The sequence below is a fragment of the Anastrepha obliqua genome, chromosome 6 (genome assembly GCF_027943255.1).
Source record: "Anastrepha obliqua isolate idAnaObli1 chromosome 6, idAnaObli1_1.0, whole genome shotgun sequence".
NCBI classification, from domain to species: Eukaryota; Metazoa; Arthropoda; class Insecta; order Diptera; family Tephritidae; genus Anastrepha; species Anastrepha obliqua.
The window spans coordinates 73,650,567-73,670,855 of NC_072897.1; the positions used below are offsets into that span (position 1 = coordinate 73,650,567).

The window sequence follows — 20,289 nt, forward strand, 5'->3', positions numbered from 1 at the left end:
ACTGCACCAACATTTTGGAATGACGTTGGCACTACCTTGACTCAATTGACAACACTCATGCCGTTGCGTCTGTTCACCGCTATTATGCTAAGATATCAAAGGAAAGGAATCAACACAAGGGTCATTCATTTGCTTATTCGATTCAGTCTTGTTTGGTATGCTCCAGTAACAGTCACAAAGTGCAGAACTGCGATCGTTTCAAGGCTTTAAATGTGTAGCAACGTTTTGAAAAAGTCCCTGTATCAATTGCCTGCCAAAGGGACACCAACTGTCGAACTGCCCTTCAACGCATAGGTGCAGAGTTTGTTCTCGCCAACATCATAGTTTGCTGCATCGTGGGTCGATACTAGATGCCTGAACTCAACATCCTCAACTTTGTCATCGCGCGACCACGTCATTCTTGCCACCGCTATGGTTTTAGTACGCGACGCATTTGGAAACTACCGGGTGGGTAGAGCATTATTGGATTCCTGCTCGCAAGTAAATTTTATTACTGATAGGCTTTCGCAAAAACTGATGGTTCAACGCAGCAAACACAATATCAAAATCAAAAGTATTAGATCATCACATTTTAGACGTCTACTAACATACGGCCGCAAGCAACAGGGTTTGAACTGCCACTCACGTTTTGTATTACGTCGCACATTGCATATCAGCCGGAAGCAGAGACAAATACATCTTATCAGCACATCCCATCCAATATTGTGCTTGCTGACAACTAATTCAACAAACCCAAAAAAATTAAATTATTGTTAGGAACCGAAAGTTTTCTCAGTTTGTTCTCTGCAGGCCAAATTAAACTTGGTAATAATCTCCCCATTTTGCAGAAAACCCCGTTGCGTTAGGTCGTTTCAGGTCACTACAGAGAAAGCTGTACTGCGCTCAATACAACATGTTTGCTAGCTAGCGATGAGTCGATAGATTCCATGCTGGAAAGATTGTGGCAGGTTGAAGAAGTTTGAAGTGGAAAGTGGAAAACTGAACAACGAGACTGTAACTCGGAGCCCATCTGGTCTGAATATAGTCAAACGTCGCTTATCACACTCACCTAGCCTCAGAACAACCTACGTAGCATTCATGAAGAAGTATGAAACTTAAGGCCATATGCGTGTAGTTCCAAAGCAGAAGTTGAACGAGCCTCACTATTTTATCCCCCATCAGTGTGTTTTGAAGCCAGACAGTACATGGACAAAATTGAGGGTTGTCTTCGATGATCTTGTAGGACCTCTACGCAAAACTCAATAAATGATAACAAATGGTGGGACCTTCACTCCAGAGCGAACTTGTTATCCTTTTGCTTCGTTTTCGCTTACATCGTTTTGCACTCACAGCGGACATCGTCAAAATTTATAGACAGATACTAGTCAGCGAAGAACATCGGAGGTTTCAATACATTTTAAATTTTTGGAGGAGTTCGGCTAATCAGGAAATCCAGACATCCAGCTTAATACAGTCACGTTCGCAGCAGCACCGTATCTTACGATACGTAACCCATATTATCGCCGTTGGCTCCAATGTGATCAAACTTTTCGTCCTACGTTATTCCCTTACAGAGCTTTTGCGGATAAAACAGGAGATAAGAGAATTGTTAAAATTATGTGGATTTGATGAATTGTTAAGATTATGTCGATTGACCGATACCTCGGTCACTAGTGCACTCGGCCTCAAATGGGATCAGGTCCAAGATAACTTTCTATTTCTTTTATTAAAACAGCCTACAAACAGTCGTGTTACAAAGAGGACAATTTTGTCAACTGCATCGTCCCTCTTCGACCCACTAGTCCTCTTGCCACCAGTCATCGTCACTGCTAAAATTCTCCTTTTAGACTAAGAGCTGGCGGCCGCGGAGGTACTACGATAACACCTCCGGCTAGAATTTTGAGAAGTGGTTGGGAGAACCATGAAGCAGTGCCATTTGCAAGGATTTTGCTCAAAACCCCTGCAAAAAAGACGTCAGACAACTTAAAGTTGCAAAAAAAAGTTGCTAAAAAAATGTTCGTACCTCCAGCTGAAAGTTTGTAGGCTTACTGTTTGAAGGTCACAAATGCTGTATATAAATCGTCAGACGTCTAGATCGCTGCAAAAGTAGTGTCAGACGACCCCAAATTTGTAAATTTTTTTCGAAAATTTTTTTTTTTTTACCTCCGTCTGACGTTCTCACATATTATAGTGGGCACTATTTTAAGTGTATATTTAAATCGTCAGACGGAAATACCGCTGCTAAGTCATCCTACAATATCCGTGAAGCTCCGGTCTGCCTGAATTTTTTTTTTTTCGGAATTTATTTTTGTTACCTCCGTCTGACATTTTTACATACTATTGCAAAAAGCATTTCAAGTACACACAATTGTCAGACGAAAATACCGTTGCAAAATACCTCTGCGATATCGCGAACTTCCAGTCCAGATTGCTGAATACAGTTTCATCATTTATTTAACTTATTGAAATACTTTGTTCAGTTACTATACGCAATAAAAGAATATCAATTGAAGGGAAAATTTTACGCATGTGTCGTACATATAAAAAGTAAAAGATTCTTCGTCTGAATAAAATAAAAATGTTGATTTCGGTGTATTGTAGAGAATTATTATTGAATAGTTTTCAAGCGAATATCACTTTAAATCAAAGAGCGTATTTGTACTACTGAAGTCAAAGAAATGTACTTGTATTATCACTTATTAAAATGAGTGTAGTTGATGTAGTTTTTTTAATTTCTAAAAGTAAACGGGGTTATTGATTATTAAATAAATTCCGTGCATTTGTTTTTGTGCGCTTAGTAAGTTTGTTTAAGAAAAAAAAAATATTATGACTAAGTACATGACACAAAAAAAAAAATAATTTCATCCCAATCTTATTTCGCTATTATATGTAACTTCCATGTAAGGCTGTTCTAATTCCTCTGCTATCTTCTGACATTGTACTAATGTCTCATGCACCACTTCCCATTTAGTTGGCGATAGATTTATTGGCGTTAAGTATGAAATTTTTTGTGTGGAGCTGTTGTCGTTGAATAATTTAGTATTGTAGCCAACCCACATTGGCGTTTTTGGAATCTCGACGCAATGAGACAGCATCCAAATTGTGTCAAGAGATCGTATGATGTTCAGGTTCTTTGGAATAGAGTCACGGCGCTCATCCTCAAGTGATAGTAATGTTTCGACTACTTTCGGCTTCTTATAATACGGCTCTAAATCATGAGTTCCATTGTCAAACGTTCTTCTCCTTTTCCTAGCTGATTCCATTGATATAACTGCAGATTGAAGAGCAGTAACTGTTTCACTTGCTGTAGATGTACTGGGGCTGGGCTTTATATCAGGCATTTGCTGATCGGTTGTTGGAGACGGGATACTCTGATAAATTATACCGACGGTATCATGGAGGGTATCTTTTCTCGTGTGAGTGTCGACAAATCTATCATAATTGTCGAATGCGATGCCTGTGGATAAGTTCCCACTTTTCACAACATCAACAGGGCACAAACTATCACGATTTGTCGACGAGTACGTCAGTTCAGTTTCCATTTCTTCTATAACGTTATAACTGCAGCAGTGACCATATTTATTTAAAATATCAACAACTTTTCTGCAACTTGTTAAACTTTTCATTGCCATGCCAAGGGCTAAATGCTTTGAAGTCTTGATTCTCCCTTTAGTGATAGCATTGATGACATCATAGCTGATAGATTGGATTTTTCGTTGACAATCTTCATTTTGTCGCCGACGTGAACGAGTTCCTTCAATCATTGTCAAAAAAAAAATATTCAAATCTGGGGGGATAGAACATTCGCCAGAGATTATATGCTTCACATTCAATTTCGTTGGTAATGTTCTTTTTTCGATGTTCAATACTTAGTCCAGTCAAAAGAGACGAAAAAAATAGCCAACTTCGTAATTTTAGGAGTATGCGAGTTTATGGTTTTATTATGTAAAACCCATCACTGTGAACTTAAATTTGAGTTTTCGGGGTCGGAAAAAACTTTTAGACAAAAATGTTCACAAAAGAATGCTCTATAAAAAAGCTCTGATGTATATTTTCCATAAAATCAATAAAAAAAAAGTTATTACGCTTTAAAACAATGCATCCCTTAATTTTTCGCGTAATTTTGTTTATAACTTTTTTATTATTAATTTTACAATAAATCGTTTTGAATGAAAGTTGTAGATAATATTATTATCTACAAAAAAGTATTTATTACAAAATTTTCGTAACTTTCGAAATTCACGAGATAATCGCAAAAAACCAGTTGTACCCTTATTTCCAAGATGGCGGCCGCGGGACACAACCCCCGACCCCGAAAACTCAAACTTAAGTTCACAGTGATGGGCTTTACATAATAAAACCATAAACTCGCATACTCCTAAAATTACGAAGTTAAATCCTCTTTTGACTGGACTAACTTTACTTCTTAAGATAACTGCAGCTTTCTGCAAAATATCTTCTTCTCTCAAAAATTCTATATCTTCTTCTGTTAATACGAAATCGCGTACTGGTGTTACCATTTTTTTCTTAAATGCTGTTGTAATTTGTATTTCCTCGTTATATTTTTCAATTATTTTTTTTTTCAACAGTATATACAGTTGCTGGATTCCAGAACTCCTTCCTCTTCTCTTTACATAATCGTCCCAATGTTTCGTTGTACAATCGTATGACGAATGAGAAAAACAAACATTGTTTGTTTTTGATCACGTGATCTTCAATAAAATAGCAAACTTCCTGAAAGGCTTCTCGATGACTGTCGCGTATGTCCTGCCAAGCGGAAGGTGGACGTGGATTTAATATTGATTGGACTTGTAAGTCATAATCTCGGTGACAGTCTCTGTGGTACTGAAATTGATTGCTATTGTAACTTTTATCATTTAGAATTTGTAGCAGCCTTACATCGTTTAAGGTATGTGCTCTAGGTATAATAACATTTTCAATTGTCTCTCGACCATAGGTACGTAATGTTACCCTTGACTGTCTTCCTTATTTTTTCACAATAAATGCAGCCTGAGTGGATTTTCTCTACACTTTCGTTATTACTCTCTTCTACAGGTTGTTTTTCAACGTCATCAGTATTTTCGATATTATCATTCGTTACCTCTTGTTGCGTGGATGTTGATGCATTGGCTTGTTCTTCCTCACCACTGGTTTCCACTGCAACAGAATCCGTTGAAGTTGATGTGGATGATGTGGACGGTGAGTGTACGAGATCCCATCAATTCCATATATTTAGTAATATATTTTTTTGGTACAGCCGTGAAATTCTTATAGCATTGAAAGTGGCAGCCATGTGTTTCATTTATTTTCGCAGGCAAAAAAACCTCACTATACTTCAATTTCAATTTTTCACGAACTTGAAGCACTTTTAGACACTTCTGCAGTTTATTCGAATTTAGTAACGGTATTGAATCACTTTCGTCACTAAGTTGACAAATCACACACTTTTTATTAGACGCCATTTTCACACAAACGTTCTCTTTTCCCGACATTTCTACACTAAGCGTGCCCAAACCTATTTTCCTCTCCCCCTTTCAATATACAAAGCGGGCATAACGGCTAGGCCCTAAGACACATTTGCGTATGTTCGTGACACATATATATACACACACACACACATTTATGGCTACGTATTTATATATTTGACACGATTTCATCGTAATTTCAAATGCGATTTTCGCCTGTTTTTTCCCCGCATTCTATATCAGGTATATACTAGCTTGAGATAAGTATTTTGCAACGGTATTTTCGTCTGACAATTTAAATGTGTACTTGAAATGCTTTTTGCAATAGTATGTAAAAATGTCAGACGGAGGTAACAAAAATAAATTCCGAAAAAAAAAAAAAAAAATCAGGCAGACCGGAGCTTCACGGATATTGTAGGATGACTTAGCAGCGGTATTTCCGTCTGACGATTTAAATATACACTTAAAATAGTGCCCACTATAATATGTGAGAACGTCAGACGGAGGTAAAAAAAAAAAATGTTTCGAAAAAAATTTACAAATTTGGGGTCGTCTGACACTACTTTTGCAGCGATCTAGACGTCTGACGATTTATATACAGCATTTGTGACCTTCAAACAGTAAGCCTACAAACTTTCAGCCGGAGGTACGAACATTTTTTTAGCAACTTTTTTTTGCAACTTTAAGTTGTCTGACGTCTTTTTTGCAGGGGTTTTGAGCAAAATCCTTGCAAATGGCACTGCTTCATGGTTCTCCCAACCACTTCTCAAAATTCTAGCCGGAGGTGTTATCGTAGTACCTCCGCGGCCGCCAGCTCTCCGTCTATTAGGACCTGTGGTTGCTGAAACTCGATTCAGATGTATCGGTTCCGCAGATTGTTCAGTCGGCTTGGCTAGCGTTTGTCAATAGATTATTGGATCTTGCCTTGATAAAAATCTCAAGGTACTGCTATCAAGTAATATACAATCTATTCAAATCATGTGATTCATCAATTCGTGCATATGGCTGCGGACTTTACACCCGCATCATAGATAACGCTGGCATGGTTCGCGTCCACCTTCTTACGGCAAAGTCACGGGTAGCCCCCACTAAACCCACTAAACGGCAATCGCCGACAAAGCTGGAGCTTTCAGATCAGAAATGCGTAAATCGATATTCAAGATAACAACATATAGTAACTACATTCACGATATCCTCAACAGATGCAGTTCTCACGCTCGAGCGTTCGATTAGTCGCTTGCATGCTCCGTTTTTATGCAAACTCAAAGGTACCGAGGTCAAAATCGCCAATAGCGCCCTCACTCCTGATGAAATACACGGCGCCTTGCTTTGAATTGTTTGGAATGTGCAACAACACTTCGCTTGGAGATGCCACTTCGATTTGATTTGTTAAAGATTGGCATACTACTGGAATTGGCAAATATTTCTGAAAGTCAGGAACATCCCCTTTTGCCACCTGTGAGAATTTGTCACACAATATGTTCGATACTTGCGCATCAAAAACTATCACGCAGGGCCAAAAGTATTGATAGCTTTCATTCGCTTACAATTTAAATAGTTAACGCACGCGATATTGCCAGCCGAATCATAAGATCATGTACGAAACTACTTCAACACATGATAAGCAATCTACCCGTTGAACGTTTGACACCATCGCGCCCATTCACACGCTGCGGCTTCGACTTTTGTGGACCCATCAATGTTTACCTTCGCATTAGGGGCAAGGTACTCTATAAAGCCTACGTAGCCATCTTCGTGTGCTTCGCAACAAAGACGGTGCATATCGTGATCGTGTCTGATCTACCCACGGATGCCTTTTTGGCATCGTTTAAGAGAATGATTGGACGAAGGGACTTCCATCAGACATATTCTGCGATAATAAAACGAACTTATCGGCGCTTGCCACAAACTCGCTGAACTAAATGCTTTTTTTTTTAAGAAAGAAAACCAAGATGTCTTCATTAATTACTGCGCGAACCAATTTTTTAACTTTCACTCTATTGGCCACTATAGCACTCCCTTTAGAGTTCTTAATTCGTGACCTATATTACCTCTTTCTTCTGATCCCAGCGACTATGAAGCTTTTTATAACATGCAGTGCGCAAAAATCTCTACCGGAGCGAGCTGTGGCATTTGCAGACAACATCAATCACATCGTCAAATGGACTCAAATCACAGCCACCAAGCAAGCTAGTATTTTGGAAGCAGTAGTCACGCGACTAAATAAACTATCTTCACGCGCCACAGTGCGGCCGATTCCCGAAAAGCTGGCCAAAACTCAAAAAATTAAGTAATTGATTCAAAATTTCTTACTCGGGGGTTGTCGGGGTCGCTGATTACGAATTTGATCTTAAAATTTTGAAAATCCACCCCCTTCCACCCCTATTGGCCACCCCCTCACGTGAAATAGCGTATATTCTAGAACATAATCAAGATGCATGTTAATTTATATGTTTTCGGAGTCGCTGATTACGAATTTCATCTTAAAATTTTGAAAATCCACCCCCTTCCACCCCTATTGGCCACCCTCCACGTGAAATAGCGTATATTCAAGAACATAATCAAGATGCATGTAAATTTATATGTTTTCGGGGTCGCAAGGTTGCAAGTGGTAGCAGCTGAATCTTGTTTTATTCAGTAACCATTACTATACAGTTTGAAAACTCAAATTTTATAAAAAAAATTGCAAAAAATGTATCTACGTATTGCTGCAGCTAAAAATTTTGTATCGAGGTATTGATATGTACTAAAGATTTCTCGTATTTTACTAATCTTCCGAAGATGATTCCATTTGGTTTTGTTCAATTTACTCCATTACAAAATCTTTCAAATGTGTACAACTTTCACTATTCATCGACAGTAATACGATGCTCAAACGAAGGCCACGTTGCGACTGAAAATACAGAGGATACTTAGGGTACAGGACGTTGCTATGAACGGTTTTCACTACTCAAGGCATTACTGTAGCCAACCCAAAGACAAAAAAAACTCTATCTAGAAACTTTTTTTTTCGACTTTTGGCCAGCTTTCTGGGAATCGACCGCACTGTGCGCAGTAACGAAATGGTCTATAGACAACGAAAACATTGCGAAAGACCCTGTGGCTTTGATCCACGAAGACAATGCGCCACCACAACAATGACAAATCGGTCGTGTGATAGATGTCATTCCAGGAAAGGATGCACGAGTAATCGACATAAAAACTTCGAGGGGAATCATTCGTCACCCTATCCAGAAAGTAACAGTACTACCTGTTTGGAAATCCTTTCAAGAGGTCCGGGATGTTTGGTCACCGAACGAAACCCCCTGCAAAACACCGTAGGTGGGAGCACCTGCATGTGCAGTTACTAATATAGAATTTCAAAAACAGTAATATGCATTAGTACAGTAGATTCTGTTTTTATGCGGTTTTTTTTATGCGGTTTTGAAATAGTGCGGTTTTTTTTTAATAAAAAAATGCATGTCGACCTATCGGGAATTGTACATATAAACAAGATTCTAAACCAGCTAAGCAAAAACTCATCACAGATTATATCAAAAATTCTAACCCTACAAGAATGGAACCGCCTGCATCACTATCCAGATCAGACGTGTACGGCTGTGTTCATAAATGCAACATGACGCGCAAACTACAATTGCATAACAAACAGAACGTTCAGAAATGCCAATATGGCAGCACTGCAATAATCAAGCGTTGAAAAAGACAACAATTCTATCAGTTGTCACATAATAGTTGTCATAATTTCTATCAAAAAATTGTTTACTGCATTTACTACATTTAACTACGATGTCTGATGAAAAGTAAGTGCAAAATTGTTTTATTTTAATTTTTGTATTGAAACTTAGTTAAATTATGTTAATAATAATTGTATAAATTATTATTTTTAAATTTTTAGTGAAAATCTCAGTAATGCGGAGACACAGTTATTGCTGAGAGTACGGTTGAATATGGAGGACGAGTTTAAATCGGGTAGAAGGAAAAAAAATATATTGTGGAAGAAAGTTGTGACCGAAGTTAAAAATGTAAATCCCAATATAAGACTGGACAGCACCACAGCGCAGAGAAAATTCTTAAATCTCTTGGTAACGTACAAGCGCATTAAGAAAAGAAATAATTCTTCCGGTAGAGAAGCTACATCCTGGAGGTATTTTGAGGACTTCGACGAAGTTTATGGTACAAGGCACTCAATGACTCCTCCAACAGCAAATTTGCAAGCCTCTTTGGATTTGGTACTGTCAAGGTCGTCCACATCTTCAAGTGAAATAAGTAATGAGTCGCCAAATTCTCCACCGACTACCACTGAAACGGCCGCCAGTACTCGAACGACTTCGAATAACGAGCCACAACAACAGCAGCAGCCACCAGATTCTCCACCGACTAGCAGTAGGAGAGCCACTCGTCCTCGAGCGACGTCTAACAAAGACATTTTAAAGTTTTTGGAAGCAGACGCGGTTAAAGAAGAAGCTCGACATAACGAGGTCATGGCTTTGGAGAGGGAAAAGCTGTCGCTAGAAAAAGAAAGAATAAAAGCTCTACTAGACATGAAATCGGTGTTGGCAGATTATTTAAAAAAATAGTGTTAATATAAATAGATAAGTAGTTGGCCTGTGGTAGAGAAATGAAATGTATCTTTTTATTTTTTATATATTATGTGTAAGAAGCTCGCCATATTTTTTTTTATTGAAACTAGGTTAAGTTAAATAAATGTTTTTTCTTTTAAATGAAAACAATAAAAATTAAAATGAAGTTCATCAGAAAAAGTAATCAAAAAATTATTCAAATAAATGAAGGTGAGCTAAAGTAAATTTTTTATGATGAAAACAGAGTGGTAAAATAGTTTCTTCTATCAATTCCATTGATATCATCTGAATCAACACGGCGAATGGGGGCATCTTGAATCCATCCGATTTCATTGTTGGTTTCCATATCGGCATGTGTTATTGTATCGTTAATATGTTCAAAATAACCTCCCCTATTTATGATAAAATTGTGCAAGATAGCGCAAGCGAATATCACATTAGATGTGGCTTTAATGCTCGAAGCTTCAATATAATTTAAAATTTTAAACTTTTTCTTAAAATCCCGAAAGCTTGTTCTATAAATACTCGCGTTGAGCTTAAACGGGCATTGAAAGTCTTCTGTTCCCTACTGAGATGCCCATTGTCTCTGTGAGGTATCATTAGAAATTGCGATATGGGGTACGCAGAGTCCCCCAATATAACAGCACTTGGTGCCAGCTGTAACTCGCCAGATGTTATTGCTTGAAATATTGGGCTATTTGTCCAAACATTGGCATCGTGGCAGCTCCCTGGATATCCAATAAACACATCTAGGAAACGATATTGGCTGTCGCATATAGCCTGGAAGATAATAAATTAAAGTGATAAAAATAATGAGGTGGAAGCATGTAAATTAAACCTGCAAGGATACTGAGTGGTTTCCTTTGCGATCATAATAACTAATCGCATCTATACTTGGGGTAGGTATGTTAAAATGGGTTCCATCTAAACATAGTATAACAAAAGGAAAAGGGCTTTCTCTGCTATTTTCAAAATTTGTCATGACCTCTTGCTGACGGTCAACAGATGGCCATTCTATTTCGCTTTTAAGATTACAAATGGCTTGGACTGTTTTGTTAAATACACGGTGTGATGTTCCTTTTGCAATGTTGAAGCGATCAGAAAGCTGTCGGAACGTCACCCTGCTATTGCATAGCTTCCATAATGTCATGTACAGACAGTTCTCTAATGAATGACCATCACGGCCAAGCCTTGCAGTTACCCAGTGTGGAGTCAAAGCCTTTTCCAAAGCCTAATTAAAGTGAAACTATAAATTATTAGTTTTCATAAAACTTATAAAACCTTACTTTAAAAGTGGCCCAATTCATTCTGAAATGGGAATAGAAAATGTCCTCAGGAAACGACTTTATTGTTTTAATAAACGATTCGTTTTTAGGTATTTTTCTTTTTAAAGACAAACATACGTACCTAAACATTTTTCTCTTTGACTTCAATAGCCTTCTTTTTCTTAAATTTAAAGAAAATCTATCTTTTCTTTGCTCACAAATTTCGTCTATTGTTAGATTCAGCAAAATTTCCATTTTAGTATTATACGCGATCAAAAATGCAAACAAACGTATTTGTCAAACGTATATTGTCAAAAATTGTATAAGAAGTATCAAATGTCAAACTTGCAGTGTTGCTACTGATGCTTATGCTGCAAGTCATGTTGCATTTACGAACACAGCCTACATTTCCTCAAGTGACGGAAGTGATTTTACGCCAAATCCTAAACGAATGCGCAACATGCGTGTATTGTCTGATTCTAATATATTTCTGACGATGTAAATTTATTTTTCGAATCTGACGTTTCTTAAATAAAGACATAATTTTCAAAAATACAATTTTTTGTTTATGCGATTTTATTTAATTATTTCAGATTCATGCGGTCTATGGAACGTATCTATAGTTATAATATGGGACTAGTACTCTTTTTTTATGCGATTTTATTACATTATTTCAGATTTATGCGGTTCTTAGCACTTTTGAAACGTATCTATAGTTTTACTATAGAACTGGTAGCTTTTTTTATGCTGTTTCTTGCGGAACGTATGTATCGCATAAAACAGAATCTACTGTATACAGAGGTACATGTAAAATAACTGTCCCGTTGATGCCCTCGTATAGCAATATATTTACATACGTAAATATGCTTATAATACGTTCACATATAAGTATACTTTTTCGTGCTTAACTCCCAATGCGTAATTAAGAAGCGAGATTTCCCATACAAAATTTCTCTCCCAAAATCTCAGATTATAAACTAATCCTAGATAATAAGCATACTTTTTGGAATACAACCCCGTGTTTTCTGTGTAGTAGATCATTATGAAAGTAAAAACTAAATAAAATAGATACCGGCAAACAAAACAGGTTTCTAAAAATAATTATAATAAAATGTTTGTTAGGTATTATTAACTATGCATTCATATAACAGAAAAAAAGCGTGTGTCCTCTTATTACTTACTAGCTGACCCGGCGAACTTTGTTCCGCCCTAGAGGCAATAAAAAAACAGATTTTTGATTTTATTAAGTTAATTTTTTTATTAATCAAGTATTTCAATGAAGCTTTAATAGATTGCGCTCTTGAGTTAAGCACCTTCTGATACACGACATTTTTTGTTTTATTATCAGGTGCAAGAACAAACAACGAAGATGGTTTTCCAACCCGTCAACATGCCACATATATTTGACCATGTGAGAAACATTGATTTTTTAGATTCAGACTACAAACTTTCAAGGATTGGCCTTGTGATTTGTTAATGGTCATGGCGAATGCAAGACGGATCGGAAATTGATGTCTTTTAGACTCAAACGGATGATCGGTTGGGATCATCGGGATCCTCAGAATGAGAACTTCTTCACCTTCGAATTTTCCTTTGAGTATCGTCGCGTAAATCACATTGTTCATCAATTTATTTACCACCAAAAGCGTACCGTTGTAAAGTTTTGATGGGATTATGCTTCGAAGCATGATTACTACGGAGCCAACTTTTAGGCGTAAATTGTGCGGTGGTAAGCCAGGCACATCCAAGGAGTTTAAAAATTCAATTGGATAGTTGGTGGCTTCATCTTCATTTGTTACACAGTCAATGGATTTGAATGAATGCATTTTTCCAATGATATTGTTAAGAGTCGGAAGACTGATTTGTCTTGACTTCGAATTCACTTTATTTCGCTAGTGTATTTTTTCTAATGGTAATGTACATAAGTTGAGTAGGACCTTATATAGCAAAAATGTATGTACAAGATGTTACAGTAAATTAGAAACGAATATAAGTAATAGGCAAAATGATTAAAATGAGAGCGCTTAATTGGTATGTGTGTATGTATGTAATATAAGTATGCATTGAGTGTAAATGACTGTAAATGACAACAAAACGAAAGAAATTGCAAAGTCAAAGTGCTGTGTTCTATTCATTGCAGCGGTTCCCAACATCCACAATCCACAACAAGCACAATTTAGTTATAGCTCTTTTGGTGATTCCTGAAGTTGTTTTTAGGCTTGCTACGCGTACTACACTATCTGGTCCAGGAATTATGTCAATAATTCGTGCCAGAGACTAACGAAGTGGCGGCAGATTTTCGTCTTTTATGAGTACTAGAGCACCTTTTTTAAGTGCTTCCCTATGGGTTCGCCATTTGGATCGTTGTTGTAATTGGGTAAGATATTCTGTACTCCACTTCTTCCAAAATATTTGTTGCATGTGAGAAATTCGCTGCCAACGACTGAGCCTGTTAATATTCACATCAGTGATGTCTGGTTCTACTGTAGCTGTGAAAGGGCCGCCAATCAAAAAATGTCCCGGCGTAAGAACTGCAAGATCATCAGGATGCTCTGTAAGAGGAATAAGAGGCCGTGAATTAATTACTGCTGAGATTTGGCAAACAAGTGTGCGGAGCTCTTCGAAGGACAGCCTCGAAGAACAAACGACTCTGTAGAAATGAAATTTCGCTGACTTAACAGCAGCTTCCCAAAGTCCACCAAAATGAGGAGATCTTGGCGGTATAAACTTCCATTCGATTCCATCTTCGACACAATGTTTGGCCACTTCACGTTGATGTTCGCTACTCAGAAATAATCGCCTTAGTTCCAGCAGCTCGTTTTTGGCTCCAACAAAGTTTGTTGCGTTATCCGTCCAAATTGTTTTAGGTTTACCTCGTGTGCTGATGAATCTTTGCAACTTTCAAGATGAACTGCCTTCGTGGCAAAGCATATGAACAAGGCGATGTAGCACTTCAGTGGTTGGCTGTTCCGAATTTCCGACTGATAATAGAACGGGCCACAAAAATCTATTCCTGTAGTAAAAAATGATCTGGCCGCTTTTACTCGTTCGCCCGGTAAATCTGCCATGATTTGTTCCATGAATTTTGGTTTCGCACGAAAACAAATGATGCATTTGTTGATAACCTCTGCCACCGTTTTCCGACCACCTATTGGCCAATATTGTAAACGAATCGTTGCAAGCAATGCCTGAGGACCTACATGTAGATATTTTAAATGGAAATAACTAATCATAGATGTTGTAAGAGGATGATGTTTTGGCATTATAATAGGATGTCGCGAATCAAAATCTAAGTTTGTGTTCTTGAGACGGCCACCAACTCTCAGAAGCCCAATCGGGTCCAGAAAAAGTGATAAAGAAAACAATGCACTTTTAGAGGAAATTGTTTCTTTTCTTTGAAGTGAGGTATACTCAGCTGAAAAGTGTACCATTTGTATCATGCGAATTAAGAAGTATGTTCCATTCTGAATGTGACTAGGTGTTAAATGACCTGAGATATCCTTCTTCACAAACTTGTAAACGTAACCGTAGTTGCGTTGCATAGATGCAAAAGAATTTACGTATTTGCAGTTGATTGACATATCAGAAGCAGAGCGCGTAGTTAGCAAAAAGGTTTTGCGTATTTCGGGAAGCTCTTGAGTTCGAACGCAGCATTTAGGCCACTCATTGTGCGGATTAGACAAAAACGGCGGTCCATGTTTCCACAACGAAGAATTTAGTAATTCTGTTGGTGTGGCTCCGCGTGATAGTATATCAGCAGGGTTTACAGCTGTTGGGACATAACGCCACTCCATACCATCTGTGAGATTTTGAATATTGTTAATGCGATTAGCTACGAATACGTTGAACCGGGATGAGTCCTCCTTCAACCATGAGAGCACAATACTGGAGTCTGACCAACAATAAAACATACAGCTGAAGATATTAAGTTGAGCGATGGAGTGCACTAACTGAGCAAGCAAATAGGCAGCACACAGCTCGAGCTTTGGCACAGTGAGAGATTTAATCGGAGCAATTCGCGACTTTGAGCAAAGCAGATTTATACATACGCTCTTACCATTGCTAGCACGTATGTAAACACACGTACCATATGCAGACAAACTGGCGTCACAAAAGGCATGAAGTTCCAACAATGCATTCCTTTTAGCGATGAAGCGGGGAAATGTCAAATGTTTGACATCGTTGAATTGGCTGCATAGGTTCTCCCAACTTGTTTCATGAGACATCGGTAAACTTTCGTCCCAGTCAAGTTTTTCCATCCATAGACGCTGAAGAAATATTTTTGCCTTTAATACAAATGGGCCGACTAAGCCGAGCGGATCATACAAACGGGCAATAATGGAAAGTGCAGAGCGTTTCGTTATTTTTGTTGGTTTCTGAAATGGGGTAAATGCAAAGAAAAATAAATCATGATCTGTGTTCCATTGCAACCCTAGTGCCTTTGTTATGTTGCTGCCGTCGTCAAACCTTAGAAGTTTTTCCCTATCAGCTAGAGGAATCTGCGCTATTACAGCTTGATCATTGGAGCACCACTTTCGTATTTTGAAGTTACCCTTTGCAAGTAGCTGCGAAGCTTGCCCCATTATTTCAATTGCCTCCTCAGCAGTATCGGATCCAGTGATCATGTCATCAACATAAAAATCCCGCAGTACTATCTGAGCACCAAGGGGGTAAGATTCGGCTTCGTCGTTAGCCAGCTGGTGCATAGCTCTAATAGCTAAGAATGATGCTGGTCGTGTTCCATAAGTGACAGTCTCTAATTTGTAGGTCTTAACATCTTCCATCGGGTTTTCCCTCCAAAGTATGCACTGAAGATAGTCATCTGGTGAGGTGATGCGTACGCAGCGGTACATTTTGCATATGTCACCTGTTAATGCGATGGGCCTTGACCTAAAACGTATTAAAGTTTCTGCAAGTTTTGGTTGAATTGTTGGACCTGTCATAAGAATTTCATTCAGAGAGTAGTTACTTGTTGTAGAAGCTGAACCATCGAATACTACCCGTAATTTCGTTGTTGTGCTATCTTCTTTAAAAACGCAGTGATGAGGAAGATAATATGTTGGTACATTGGGGAGAGCATCCACAAGAGTCATGTGCTTTAAATCGAGATATTCTCGCATGAACGCTGAATACTGTAATCTTACGTTGTCGTTTCGCTGCAAGAGTCGTTCTAGAGAGATTAATCGGCGTAAGGCATGTTGATATGAGTCACCAAGCATATTTGGACTCAGTTTGACAGGAAGACGGACTGAGTACTCGCCAGTACCCAAACGGCAATGGTTTGTTTGGAAATGTATTTCACAATCTAGTTCTTCTTTTGTTACCTTCGTGGTTCCTTCGAAACAATTTTCTGTTTCCCAAAAACTGCGGACCATTTGATCAAGTGATCCATGTGGTTCGTTGCTTTCGACGAGTTTGGATGACACCGCGCACGAAGAGCCGATGTTGCAGCGTTGTTTACCGCCAGAGACGATCCACCCGAGACGTGTCTTTTGCAAAATGTGTGTTGGTTCCTTAAGACGTATTTGGCCGACACACAACAAGTCAAAAAATATGCCGGCTCCAATTAAGAGGTCAATCCTACGAGAAGTATTAAATGATGGATCGGCCAATTTTATGTTCTTAGGTATGACCCATTGCGATATGCTGAAAGTGGTGGTTGGTTGCTGCTCAGTAATGGTGGGAATTATTGACGCCGTAATAGTGTTTGTGTAATCGCTGTGAATAGATTTAAAAATAATATTGATTGTGTACTCAACTGTTGTATCTGAGTCTCCAATTCCCGAAACTGCTACTGGGAACTTCGATTTCTTCAATTGCAGTTGGTTGGATAACCTGCTCGTAGCGAAATTTAGTTGCGAAGCTGAGTCTAAAATAGCACGACAGGGGATAAAACATCCAACACTGTTTTTTACAAACACCGTTGCGGTAGCTAGTAGTACGGATTCGTTTAGTTTAATGCTTGAGTGCTCGTTTGATATGCATGGAGGCGCCATGGAAACCAAAGATGCTGCTGATCCTGGTTGAGGAAACCTTTCTGCCAATGAGGCATTTTGGAAGGGTTGCTCTGGAATATCCTTATGTAAAAGGGTGTGATGAGCACCTTTACAACGAAAACAGTGAGTGGATTTGCATTGTTGTACTCGATGTCCAAGCTTAAGACAGTTCAGGCAAAGTTCAGCATTTTTTGCCTCTTTCCAGCGCTCGCTTGGGGAGAGTTTCGCAAATTGCGGGCATGTATAAATGAAGTGATCAAGGTGTTTGCAAAACACACATGACCTTTGCGCAGGCTTCGAGACCACAAAAGACTTGTTGCGATTCACATATTTGCTCACCTGTTTAGTTGGAGTCTTACCGAGCGTAGCAAACGCAACATTCTCCAGAGTTTGACACCTTTTTTCTAGGAACAACGCCATGCCTTCCCAAGTGGGTAGCTCACTGGATGACATTTTTTCCTCCCACATGTTTTGAGTAGCGGAGTCAAGTTTCTGCATAACGATGTGTATCAGCAAGCTGTCGGCCAATTGTTCTATGCTGCCTAAAGTCTGTAATGCACGAATATGTGACAAAAATTTATCCGTTAACCGCCGGAGATTTGTTGCCACCTTTCCTTCGACACTTTCTAGTCCAAACAACTCACGGATATGTGCCCGAAAAATTAAACGCTTGTTATCAAATCGGTTATTTAGTAATTCAAGAGCTTTATCATAGTTAGATTCGCGAATTTCTAAGGACTTTATGGTGTCCAACGCGGCATCTGTAAGGCATGAGCGGAGATGTTGGAGTTTTTCCACTTTAGTTAATTCAGCTTCTCGGTCAATTATGGTGCGAAACATGGAGAAAAATTGTGGCCAATCTGAGTAGTTGCCTCTAAACGTTGGCAACTTCAATTCCGGTAAACAAGATTTTGGTTGCTTAAGAACAACCACAGATTGCGAGTCCTGAGGCGAAAAATTGCGTGTGGTTGAATGTAAATGGCTATCTAAGCGGTTGGACTGTAGCTCGCGAGTGATGGCGCCTTTGACTGAAATAAATATGTTCAAGAACTGCTGTCGAGCATCAGTATCTAATTCGTCAGGATCTTCTTCTTCCAGGCGGTTTTGTGTGAGCTCAAAATTACTCCGTATGTTGTCTACCAGTTCCAATTTCAACGTAAGATCTACATGATCCAGTGAGCGTAGGGCTTCGGTTGTTGCGAGACGATGTATGGATTCCATTTGCCTAAAAATAGCTTCACTTTTCCTTTTCAGGAACCATCCTGGTCGTGCGGATAGAGAGTCTTCATTCCTTGACATTTTCACAGTGCCTTTGATAGCGATTACAAAAATTCCCAACTGTATGCGGTATACAGTACTAAGTTAGCGGTAGGATGGCGTGAGTATACAGCTGCAAAAGTAAATGCAAGTCCCGTAGGCTAGGTAGCTGACCGTGTATGCAACGGTTATGCAGGTGAATGTACTTAAGCACACGGTACTTTTGCGTACGTTTGCTTATTAGTTTTTAGTTTTTTTTTTGTTTTTGTTTTGTTTGTACGACGTATCAAATGTATGATCACGTCGGGGTCACCAATGTTAAGAGTCGGAAGACTGATTTGTCTTGACTTCGAATTCACTTTATTTCGCTAGTGTATTTTTTCTAATGGTAATGTACATAAGTTGAGTAGGACCTTATATAGCAAAAATGTATGTACAAGATGTTACAGTAAATTAGAAACGAATATAAGTAATAGGCAAAATGATTAAAATGAGAGCGCTTAATTGGTATGTGTGTATGTATGTAATATAAGTATGCATTGAGTGTAAATGACTGTAAATGACAACAAAACGAAAGAAATTGCAAAGTCAAAGTGCTGGGTTCTATTCATTGCAGCGGTTCCCAACAGATATCATTTTGAATTATGTAGTTTAGGTCATCTACATCTTTATTCTTAGTTATTAATGATGTTTGGGAATACTTTATTGATAAGTTCGTCTTTCGATGAGACAAAGTTACAGAAATTCTGAGGAAATGAAATCAATCCGCTCGATTCGTCGACAGGTACTCGACCATTACCGATAGTCAGTAATTGCTCAGAGAAATCTTCAGTAAATGTATCATTAAGTAATGCAACTCTCATGTTTGTTGTCAGCTGAAGTTTCTTCACATAGGGCCACATTTTCGATGATTTGAGGCAAGCGTTTATTTCGTCAACAGCCGTTGATCTTGGAATTTGTTTAGGCCACACCCTAATATTTAATATAAATTTTTAGCCACCATAATGGTAACTGCGCCTACCGTTCCGACTGTTGCTAACCACCGTTTCCAGTCGCTGCAACGTGAAGGCCTTTAACCCTGGCATTTCTCCGCCGAACAGTTAAAACGTTTACCGTGTTAAACGTTGTTCGGCGAGGTTACTTTCACCTCAATTTTAATTCTTACTTTCACTGCGATTTTCTAATTCCTATCATCAGGACGTGTCAGCCGACTAAGAGGTAATTAATTATTAATTATTAATTTTACTTAACATAATACGTAAGCAACGTATTTCCATATACATATCTATATATGTATACAATTTGTAACGCTTTTAAAGCTATATGTATATACTGCAAATAAAATAATAAGAACTATACACTGACACGCCTTTGTGCTTTTTTTATTTTTCCTAAAATATATCATCGGAGCGACCGTGGAGGCCCCACATTTCTAAACCGCCCATTGCGTCGCACTCCGATGATAACATGGTCAAGCTAAACTACCTAAAAGCGCGTTGTTGGGAATTTTTCAATTTTTCTTATTCCGTTCTTTTTGCTTGTACATTCCCGCTGTGAAGTTGAGTACACAACTACACAAACAACGCCGCAGTAAATTAAAATCGATCCCAACGCACTTTTTGCTACGGTATATACATACCACTGATTATTGTGTGGGTGGCGAAATTTACATATATAAATATAAATATATTATCCTTTTTGTTAATAAATATATATATAGATACATAATATATATTATCATTTTAAT

General features: G+C 38.4%; 2 protein-coding genes across 2 annotated transcripts; one reads left to right on the forward strand and one right to left on the reverse strand.

Annotated features, from left to right (window-relative positions):
- Positions 1 to 9,226: 9,226 nt before the first annotated feature.
- LOC129250721 (uncharacterized) lies at positions 9,227 to 10,021 on the forward strand. Its single transcript, XM_054890320.1, has 2 exons — positions 9,227 to 9,244; positions 9,340 to 10,021. Exons 1-2 carry the CDS (start codon positions 9,231 to 9,233, stop codon positions 10,019 to 10,021), a joined length of 696 nt encoding a protein of 231 aa, XP_054746295.1. The 5' UTR covers positions 9,227 to 9,230.
- Positions 10,022 to 10,253: 232 nt separating this feature from the next.
- LOC129250722 (uncharacterized) lies at positions 10,254 to 18,506 on the reverse strand. The gene is given in 4 exon segments (XM_054890321.1): positions 10,254 to 10,516; positions 10,519 to 10,804; positions 10,863 to 11,255; positions 14,718 to 18,506. Coding segments are annotated over 4 exon segments (4,731 nt in total).
- Positions 18,507 to 20,289: the final 1,783 nt, after the last annotated feature.